Source organism: Schistocerca cancellata, chromosome 2 (assembly GCF_023864275.1).
Source record: "Schistocerca cancellata isolate TAMUIC-IGC-003103 chromosome 2, iqSchCanc2.1, whole genome shotgun sequence".
Taxonomy (NCBI): Eukaryota; Metazoa; Arthropoda; class Insecta; order Orthoptera; family Acrididae; genus Schistocerca; species Schistocerca cancellata.
This window is the reverse complement of record NC_064627.1, coordinates 83,124,332-83,135,907: the sequence shown is the minus strand read 5'-3', so window position 1 is coordinate 83,135,907 and position 11,576 is coordinate 83,124,332. Positions and strand designations below refer to the sequence as shown.

The 11,576-nt window shown below is 39.3% G+C and overlaps 1 protein-coding gene across 1 annotated transcript; it reads left to right on the top strand.

The window, feature by feature from the left end:
* Positions 1-1,081: 1,081 nt before the first annotated feature.
* On the top strand, positions 1,082-7,661 carry LOC126151042 (uncharacterized). Its single transcript, XM_049915916.1, has 2 exons — positions 1,082-1,520; positions 7,639-7,661. The coding sequence occupies exons 1-2, from the start codon at positions 1,082-1,084 to the stop codon at positions 7,659-7,661; spliced, it is 462 nt and encodes a 153-aa protein (XP_049771873.1).
* The last annotated feature ends 3,915 nt before the right edge of the window (positions 7,662-11,576 follow it).

Here is an 11,576-nt window from a genome sequence, read left to right as displayed (position 1 = left end):
TGACAACTGAACAATATGGCATCCAGCACAGTTGTTTATAGTGAGAAAGTGAACAAAAGTTATAGTTGTGTGGTGAAAAACGGAACATACGTAAATTATAACAGTGAAATAGTGAAGCTAAATGAACGTGTATCAAGCCTGCAATTAATTGTAGATGTACTAAGGCGGGACATTGCGCATTTAGAAAATGAAAATGCCGAACTGAAAAAGGCGCGTAATATCCCGATTGCCAAAGCAAGTAAAACACGGAACTGGGAGCACAGGACTAGCATCATCACGGAAGAAAGAAGCGAAAAGGTGATAAATACAACGAATGGAACGAACCGCAGCAATAAAAGCAGTTTCAGTGTCCTACCTACAATAAACGAGTGCTCTGAAGTGGATATAGGCCTAAAGGCAGAAACAACAAGGCAACATATGTTTACTAGGCCAAAAAGGGTAGGTCGTGTGAAACCCAGTGACTGTAGAATTACTGTGGTAACAAAAAACCGTTTTCATGCACTAGATTCAGATATAAATGTGGAATCCACAGAAAACTGTGATGACAACAACACGCCGAATCTATATAGTGACAAGCACATGAGCAGAAACTTCCGCAATAAACGTGAAGACAAACTCAAAGTGAAAATATTCTCTGATAGCCATGGACGTGAGATCGCAAAAATACTATGTTACAGTCATTGTATACAAGCAACTAGTATTATCAAACCAGGTGCACCCATCCAAGAACTCGTTAGAAACATAGAAACTGAAAATGATTGTCATATTGTCGTCATAGCTGGAGCCAATAATGTATATAAAAACGACTTCCACAGTGCAACACGAAACCTTAAGGCAATACTAAATTCAACAAGAGAGAAATCAGTTTTTGTAGTCGGAATTCCACATAGGCATGACCTTTCGGAATGGTCATGTGTGAACGTGGAAATCATAAAAGCAAACAGGCAATACTCAAAAGATTTGCAGGGCCTACCAAAACGCATATTTTATAAGTATGGACTCCTTGCAAAGAGACTGTTACACAAAACATGGCATGCACCTTAAAAACAGAGGCAAGAAGATTCTGTGCCAAAACATCAGCATGATACTGAAAGCATCTGACAACCAAGAAGTAATTGCTGCTCTTCCAGTTCCTTGCTTGACGCAAGCAGAGTCTGAAGAAATGGTTACTTCTATTGCAGCAGTAGAAGTAGAGGTGGAAGCAGCAGTTGTACCTACACACATAACAAATGCTGTAGCAGCAGTACCTACCACGCTTCATCTACAGGATTCAACAGCAGCAGAAGATGAAGCAACATCCAAATCTCCACTGTCACCAGTTGCCACAACAATGCCTACAGAAGCAGCAGCAGTACCTACCACACTTCACCTGCAAGATTCAACAGCAGCAGAAGAAGAAGCAACCACCTTATCTCCTCAGTCACCAGATGCCACAACAGTGCCTCCAGACACCATAACAGCAGTTCCATCAATTCCTCTAGTAGCAGCTTCATCTACAATATCATCACAAGGAGGGAAGAGTAGGCATACAACAGTAGATGTGCTACCACTCCAAGTGAACAATTTTTTAGTAAAAGGCAACAAGGGGCAGAAATCCAAAAGATAAGCCCTGAAAAACGTTTGAAAACCAATCACCATAGTGTTCAGTGTGTAAGCAATAAGAGCATGGATCTTAAAATATGTTACCTTAACGTTCAAGGACTGAAAGTTAAAGAACTTATCATAAATGAATTTGGTCTTGATAACCAGTTTGATATTTTTTGTCTGAGTGAACACTGGGCTAATGAGAATGAACTTGCAGTTGCCAAATTTGACAATTTTAGTATAGTAAATAGCTACTGTAGGAAAGAGCACATTAGAGGTGGTGTGGCAATTTATTCCAACCAGTCACTCAATTGTACAATAACCAAACTAGACCTAAATTCCTTGTGTGATGAACAGCACTTTGAAGTTACGGGTATAATCATTAATAGACATAAGCTAATAGTAGTATCCATGTACAGATCACCAAAGGGAAGCATTAACATATTTTTAGAAAAAATGGACATGCTATTGAGTGAATTAAGTAATATTAAATGGCTACATTATGATATTGCAATAGGAGGTGATATGAATGCTGATTTTGATGTTACTAAATGTAAGGGTAGTGTTGCAGATCTGGAAAACTTACTAAGACAATACAATTTATATCATGTTAATAACAGGCCCACAAGAAACAAAGCATGTTTAGATAACATCTTTGTAAACTTCAAGACCACTGAAAACACATGCGAAGTTGTAGTGTTCCCATTCTCTGACCATGACTCCGTATCTCTAAATTATGCAAGTAAAATTCCCCTCAATAGGAGCAATGCAAACAGACCTGTCCCAACAGTTGTGATTACCAGACCCATAACTGAGGATAAAATTAACACATTTTGTAATTCCCTTGCTGACAGAGACTGGTTTGGCCATTGTAGTGTCGATGGACATTACACATCAAGTAATGACCTGCCAGCCAAAATAATATTTGATAGATTTTTTAATGCATTCTTGACACTATTTAACCATAGTATTCCCATAAACAAAATCAAAATAATGGACAGCTGCCACAAATCCAGATCTCAAAACAGACAAAATATATGGTACAATAAACAGCTGACAGATCTAAAGAAACAAGTTTTGTTACTATACAACATATACAATAGTATGAAGTCTGACTGTGCTAAATCAGCCTATGTGGAATGCAGGAATGAATACAAAAAAGCCATCCTGCAAGCCAAAAAAACCTACAATGCCAACAGCATACATAATTCCACCAATAAATGCAAAACCGCTAGGAAAGTAATTAACAGTGCTGCCAGAGATACTAAAAAAGACAAAATTAATATCCCACCTCAAACACTCAATGAGTTTTTTATTAATTCCGTGAAAGAAATAGGAGACGCAATTATCAAACCAGACATTAGTCCATCAGAGTTACTCTCCCAAAATTGGGGTAGACAGTCACTAAATACAAGCATGGTAACCTTCTCTGAAGTATCGCCTAGATATGTACAAGGGGTCATAAAACAACTGAAATCATCTGATAGCTTAGATATATAAGGCATATCATGCAACCTGCTAAAAAAAGTGTGTGACCGCATTCTCTACCCCTTAACCCATTGCATAAACAAGTGCTTACTTGAGGGATATTTTCCTGATGAGTTAAAACTGTCTAGGATCGTCCCAGTATACAAAAAGGGAGATAAAGACTCTCCATCTAGCTACAGGCCTATTTCAATAGTACCCGCATTCTCCAAGGTAATAGAATGCATCATGTACCAACAATTATCATCTCACTTTGAGAACCTAGGAATAATTAATGCTACACAATACGGGTTTAGGAAGAATCTGTCGACCATTGATGCAATCGACACGGTAGTCAGTTACATCCTCAAAGTTTTTGAGAACAAAGGCTTTGCTCAGGTCTCATTCTGTGACCTAAGCAAGGCCTTCGACTGTGTTGAGCACATGCCACTACTAGAGAAACTAGAATTCTATGGCATCATAGAAAACAGTCTCAGACTATTAAAAGCTTATCTCAACAACCGTAAACAGGTAGTTTGTGTTGGTAAGGAAATGTCAAACATAGAAAATGTTAAAGTAGGTGTGCCTCAGGGATCTGTACTGGGGCCCTTCCTGTTTCTGATAATGATCAATGACCTCCTCTCGTTTATTAGATCCACCACTGTATTGTATGCAGATGATACGACTTTTCTCCATAGCAGTAACAATCTTAATGATCTTAAAACCTGTGCTGAAAATACACTCACTCATGCAGCATATTGGTTCAGAGCAAATGGTTTCCTGCTAAATGAAAATAAAACTCAGCAGATAATCTTCACTCTAAGAGAAAAGCCACTATCTGATGACCCTAGTTCTGTTAAATTCCTGGGAGTTTATTTAGATGAAAAGTTATCCTGGGGCCAACATGTAAACTATATTAGTAGTAAACTATCTAGAGTAATTTATTTATTAAGACAACTCAGAAATTGTGTACCTGAAACATACATCAGATCATCTTATTTTGCATTTTTCCAGAGTATAATATCCTATGGCATTATCTTGTGGGCTAACTGTAGTCATATACATGACATCCTATTATTGCAGAAGAAAGCCATTAGGATAATTACAAATTCTTCACATAAGGCTCACTGCAAACCCTTATTTACTAAACAAAAAATTATGACTGTAATAAACCTCTATATATACAATGTCTTAATCTTTACGAAGAAGAACCTACAAGATGTGAAACGTAGAAAAAATGTACATTGTTACAACACAAGAAGCATCAAACACATATACACGCCTTACCACAGACTATCAAAATCAATAAATAGCTATGAAGTCACAGGACACAAGCTATTTAATAAGCTGCCACATGCCATACAGGATCTTCCTGAACATTCATTCAAAGAAAGACTGCATGAATGGTTTATTGCCCACCCGTTCTATGATATCAATGAATTCTTCAACTGTAAAATGCAGTAATCCAACAGATGACCCACTGTACATTTATTGTAAAATAAGCTAAAATATTTCAGTAGTCAATACATCACACTGTATTATAAATTGTAACTTCATTTGACGTTGTCAATTGCTGTAATGGCCTAAAGACAATAAAATCTTTATTATTATTATTATTATTATTATTATGTCAAAGAGTCCCTCCCCCTCCCTGCCCCAAACTCCTCCTTACCCTCACCATCTGGTTGCCTATCCCATTATGTGCTGCTGCTCACAGTTTGGCTTCAGTAGCCAGAGACGTGGTCGTGTGTGTGTGACTTGCAATTTTGTGTGTGTGTGTGTGACTTGCAATTTGTGTGTGTGTGTGTGTGTGTCTCTTCTATTTCCAACGAAGACGTAGTTGGCCAAAAGTTCACTTTCTAACACTATTTTTGTTGTGCCTATGTGTGACTCAGTATCTCCCCTACATGGTGAGTATGACTATCCTTTTTATAACATTGTTACATACCATCCTGGATTTTCCATTGTTTAATTTTACTTTTTTCCGAGAATGTCAATTCCTTGTGGTCAGTATATACCACAATATCTTGTCGTGCTAAGAAATATTTAAATTTTTTGAATGCCCATACAACCACAAAGCTTCTTTTGCCATAATCCCTTAGTTTCTCTTGAGTTTTGTCATCATTGGATGATGTTTAACATCGCCTTTACTTTCTAGCACTACCTCGGTTTCTACAAAATACATATGAGACCAATCTGTAGCAGCAGAAGGTAATGAGGAAGGTAGATTGAGATCTGGATTATGTAATTGTGCTGCCTCCTATAAGCAACTTTTAGCTGTTTCGGTCTCTTTACTACATCAATCCATCTATTGCCATTTGATTTTTACTTTAATGACGTGTAAAAGGGATGTCGTGTTCAGAATTGATCCTTGTATAAACTTTCTATAGAAACCTACTATTCTTAAGAATGCCTTCACTTATATTTGGTAGAAGGAACTGAACATTTCCTTATGGCTCCTAATTTCTTTGGATTGGGCCTAATTTCCTTAGTACTCGTTACATGCTTGTGAATTGAACTTCCTTATGACCAAATTGGAATTTTGCAAGTTTGGGCATGATCCCTTTGTTTTGTAACCTGATTAATACTTGTTCCAAAATGTTCTTCCCAAGTCTGAGAAGCAATAGCTACCTCATCCACATATCCACATATACTATCATGTTCTGTTTGAATTTCAGTCCAATAGCCTTGTGATGTCACACACTCCAAGGGTCAAATCAGGATTAGGTTAATTAGAGGTTAACAAATCTCTGAGGCTAGCAATGATATTCACTGATTTTGACAATGATTAATGATTTAATGTGTGTTTCTAAGGCAAACAAGATACCAAACACACAGTAATGATAACCCAGTATAGTAGTATTACCCATAATTTTTGCTGTTCATAATTGCAACTAATTCAGAAGTAGATAATTTTCTCCAAGATAGCAGTTTCTTTTGTAAGGGAGCCCTTTGTGCTGTTTGAACAGTCCTTTGTGCAAGAATACACCACAGAGGTGACACAGAACCAGTTTTGTCTGTTATGCTTCGTCAGTGTTGGCAGCCTCAGTCAAGAAAGAAACCTGCCCAAAACTGCAAATCAGTACAGTCTGGTTGGCTGTGAAAAGTAGAGCCCTCATGAAGTCATTGTTCTAACATGTCCATTTGGCCACATTATGTATTTTTCATTTGACTTGCATCATAATCGAAACACTCTACTGTTTAAATCCTGGTATTGCTTCCAAAATCAAGTTAAATGATCCGTCCTCACGGTGCCTAGCAAAGATTCAGTTAAATGGTTCATTGTCACTTGACATTGCCATGTTTATACAATATCACACTAAAATCAGTTCCCTTATTATCACAGATCCCCAACCAAATAAATTAATACTGATTGACAGATCATGCAGTCGTCCCTATATGCATACAGCAGCTTGTGCCCACTGATCTGCACACCTTCACTGTACCAGTCAGCTGTGCAGGCACCAGTAACTGTCCAGCTCTAACATTGGTTCATTTGATGCACTTGCCCAGCATCTATTGTAAATGCTGCACCCCTCTGTCACTGGGAGAGAGGCAATAGCTATTAGGGCCTGATGTCACGAGGAAACTGCAAAATTGCACTAATAAAAGTGTGGGAGCGTTTGTCCCTCTCTTCATTTCTTCTTGTCCTCTTTTCTAATTGCACCAGACCTTTTACTAAGATAGTGTTTCATGCTAATTTCTGGTTGTACATCATCTTCTTTGACTCTATAGTGTTTCTGAACCACCTCTTCTTATAGTTTTGATCCAAATAAATATTAATAATCTTCAACTGATGGTGTTAATTCCTCATTAACTAATAGTAGCCCATCTTCCTTTCTTAAGACTTGCTCAGCATATTAATTTTGTCAGTATATTTGCTGTTGCTGAGTAGTTGTCTATGTGATCATTTGATTTCAATAAAACTCAGCATATTTATTAACGTTAATTTTTTCCCATTCTCCAAAATTCTTCTTCTTTGCTGGCTTACATAGCATGCTGGAGCTTTTCAGTCTACTTAGCAACTCTTCCAATAACACAATGAAAGCAATTACACAATAGCTTTCCAGTTTTCAGTCACTAATCTCAACTGTTTATTCTTGGTCTTACTAACCAAGAAAATTTGAATTATCTTTAACGTTGTCACGTCAAAATGACAATCAAGTCCAATGCCAAGAGCAGAGTTGTCAATGAAGTTCCACACTTAGCACTAAAAGCATGTTTATTACAGACATCAAGATACAGCCAGAACAGAACTGAACTCCAGGATGGAGAGTGCTGCTATTTACACGAACATTGAATATTCAAGAATGGCACTAGCCACATAAACATTGAGTATACCAGAATACACAAACATATGACAATGACAAGAACATTCCAGAAACAGTAAATACTAAATAACGAATAACTGCTGGTGGCTGGGTTTGAACTGGCTACCTATAGCATGCCAGTCAGCAATTCTAACCACTATACCACACTGCTAACACCACAACTCACAGCAGTATTAATGGCTTTTTGCCCTCTATCTTCTTTCTTCATTTTCAAAATTAACTCTCCACTAGACTAAATGCTCTTTGTAATCAATTTCAGGTCCAGTTACTTGGTCACCCTGAACAAGAGGCATTCGGTCTTCAAGAATTCACTTCATTGTATGGTATAATGCTTAAACAAATCACTCTTGAACTGACTTTTAACCTGGATGCCTCACTCAGGACTTCTAACTTTCAATAACATGACATTGGTTGTTATTCTCATAACAAACTTGCCTTACAGCAACCAAAATCAATTAGAGCCCTAAGGCTGACAGCTTACTCCAGACTCCAGTAAATTGATCAGTCTTCATGTATCTCAAGCTTAATGACCAAAACCTGGTGCCTGCCAATGTTGCTTTGGTATTATCACTTCCAACCTTCTTGCACCAGTTTCTTTACTTACTTACAGAAATAATGTTGGTAAAAACACGTTACACATGAAATACTTTTATAAAGGTACAAATCTGTTTAGCAGGCATAATGTCATCTCTTAAGTCTTACTTCCCTGTCTCTCTTTTAAAAATAAAAAATATTGACTTGTTTTTACTGTCTGATCTACCAATTTATGATAATATGTGTGATGTGCTTTCACTCAGGATGTGATTTCAGAGGGTGCGCGTCCATACAGTTCACAGGCCTGCTTATAGAGGCCAACTAGGTCACCCCCCCCCCCCCCCTGGCGCACTCTGGTGAGCTGCCAAAAAAGCAGCATATCTTAAGTGATTGCAAACAAGTTCTCAGCCTATTCTTTACACTGTATTACTGTTGTCTAGTCAATATGTTCAGTGCTTACCTTACTTGTTGCTCTATAAAGTATTACATTCCATACACTGTTTTTGTTTTTGCTATACCAAACTTGGTGACTAGTGTTACGTTTTCTCCGTGTGTTAGTGTCAGTACTAAATCACCCAAAGAGCATCTCGATGGAAGAAATACTACAACATCCAATTGCCCAGCAGCAAGCTTTTGCGGAACAACAACAGGCTCTCTCAATCAAGTGGCATCAGCGTGTTCGCAGCAGGTTACTCTCCTTTCTGACACGATGAATCAGCTGAAGATTGGGACTTCTACGAGACATAGTTACGCAAACATTTCCATGTTTTTCATGTTGGCGATGCAAACCTGTGTAGGGCATTCTTTCTTTGCTGGCTTTCGCCGCACATGTATCAATTGTTGTGCAAACTTGCACCTTTGCAAGAACTGGTCAGTTTATCATTTGATGAAATGTGCGAGCTTCTCTTAACCTATTACTGTGACAGAGTGCATGTCACTAAGATGCGTGTAGAATTTTACTGTTGATGTAAATGCCCAAACAAATCTTACAAAGACAGGACTACAGAATTACAAGGATTGAGCCGTCGTCGTAAATTCATCACTAGTACCCATCATGCTGCATGAGGGGAGGTATCAGAAGTTGCTCAGTCAACGCCTGTTCTGCATGCTATAAGTGTTCAGGATGATGGGGCAGTCCTTGCAGCAGTACAACCTTCAACTCAGTATCGCATGGGGCAGCTTCAGTTACAGCATCAGTTACGGCCAGCAGAAACAGGCTGTGTCACAGCAGCAGTCACGAGCCGCCCTTCCGTCTTCCTTGTACTATTTTGTCCAACACTTGCGTGTTGCATGCCCCAAGTGTTGGCCATTTGCAACAAGTGTCAAAAGAAAGGCCACATTGCTCTTCAAATGTGGCAGACACAGTAGTACTGATGGACATAAACTGTATCTCTACAATGAATGTTTCCCCAAACAAATTGCTTATAGACTTGAATGTGTTTAATAAACTGCTTAAAATGCATGTGGACACAGGAGCTGCAGTAACTTAAGTAAATAAACAAATGTACTTGGATTTGGGCTCCCCCTCACACAGGTTTCATGCTGTTGGTTAGCTACAATAAACAGCTGATTCCAATCCTGGTTCAGCTCTCAACTCCTGTATCTTACAAATCCATTGATGCCCTCTGACTTTCCTTGCTGTGGACCATTCCCATACCACAGACCTGTCCGGGTTAGATGTTTTTAACGCTTTTGGTTTCTCCACTGCCAATGAGGTAAATTTAGTGTCAGATCAAACTCCGTATCAGCAACTGGAGTCCCTCTGCTCTAAGTTTTCATATCTGTTTTCTCAGGGCTAGAATGTACTTAACGGTTTTCAGGTCCATATTACCACGAAAGGGTCTGCCTGCCTTTGTTTTTTTGGGTGCGGCAGGTTCCTGTCGTATTGCATGACTGTCAAAGCCAAATTAGTGCATTTGATGTCATTTTGCCTATTTGTTCCAGTGAATGGGCTACACCCCTACTCATCATTAAGAAGCCATTGGGTAAGCTTTGTCTCTGTGGCGAGTTCAGTGTTACGATTAATATACAGTTCGTGATAGATACCTATCCTTTGCCCCACCCTGACGAGTTGCTTGCAAAGTTGTCAGGCAGCTACTACTTTCCAAGATTCATTTGTTGGAAGCGCATGTTCAACTCCCCTTGGACGAGGCTACTAGCCGCCTTCTCGTAGTCAGTACATCTTTCGACTTATACCAATATTAACACTTGCATTTTGGTGTCACTAGTGCGACCACAATTTTTCAACGTTTCTTCGAACTTACTTTATTGGGTGACCTGCAGTGTATATTATGTCATAGTAGGACATTATGTAGAGAATTGGAAAACAGCATGCTTCTTGATATTTTAGTTTGGTATGTAAGCTTATTTCAGCTTTATTCCCTTTGTCAGTGCATGGCTTGATGATGTAAATGGGCATATATTAACTTTGTGTAAACAGTCATTGCTGCCTGTGGTTGTTATATTGTCACTTAGAAGAAGGTGTAATTAGATGAATGACGAACACTAACTTCCCTTAATGAAGGTTTATTCAGCACCTGCACATACAAGAGCACGGAGCGAACTGCCTCCAGCCAGAACACATACCGTATATATATGGCTACAGAATATTCCAGTACAATGATTCTTGACATTTGTGGATACTTCTAGAATGTACTCCAACCGAATATAGAAATTAAAATTGTACAGTCCAGGCGAGTTTTGAACTCATGACCCTCCATGCAACAGTTTATTATCATAACCACTACGCCGCGGGGTACTCAGCTTCTTCTGCGACATTGCTCCCTCCTTAAGGGAATAATGTCTCGGTGTTATGTCCTCCTAGTCTGCAAACAAGTCATCGGCCCTGCATAGTCCGACTCCTGATGACTGATTCTCGTCCTGGCAGTGATCTTCTTTTCAACTTCATAAGCAACATCAGACAACTCTTTTAAAACCTTATAAGGTCCAAAGTAGTGCCTGAGGAGCTTCTCAGAGACACCAACCTTCCGAACAGGAGTGAAGATCCAGACGAGGTAGACAACAGGGCAGTGGATCGCGTCACACCTTCGGTGATCATTTTCTTGAGACAGCAGTGTGGGGAGTCGGGCGGTGGATCACGTCATACCATCGGTGATCATTTTCTTGAGACAGCAGCGTGGGGAGCCAAGCTAACTGCTGGGCTTCCTCAGCTCTGGTTAACACCTGGCCAATGTAGTCGTCGTCCACGTCATCAGGATGTAACTGAAACACAGTTTCTATCGCCGTAGTCGCCTCACGCCCATGCACCAGGAAAAATAGCGTAAATCCTGTGGTGTCTTGTTTGGCGGTGTTGTAGGCAAATGTCATGAAAGGTAACACCTCATCTCAGTAGCTCTGCTCAACATTGACAAACATTGATAGCATGTCGGCCAAGGTCTCATTAAGGTATTCAGTACGCCCTTAAATTTGCAGATGGTAGGCAGTCGTCATGTGATGAGTAATGTTGCACTGGCGGTTTATCTCTGTCACAAGATTCGATTGAAAAACTTTCCCTCGATCTGTAATTAATGACCTTGGGGCACCATGTTTTAATACAATGTCTTCTACGATGAATTTGGCTACCTCGAATGCTTCGGCTGTTTTCACGGCTTTTGTAATGGCATAGTGTGTCAGATAATCAGTGCAAACAATAATCCATCTATT

Coding starts and splice junctions, on each gene's coding strand:
- LOC126151042 (XM_049915916.1), top strand. CDS start 1,082: ATGATACTGAAAGCATCTGACAACCAAGAAGTAATTGCTGCTCTTCCA. Junction 1,521..7,638: donor ATCATCACAAGGAGGGAAGA/GTAGGCATACAA, acceptor AATCAATTTCAG/GTCCAGTTACTTGGTCACCC.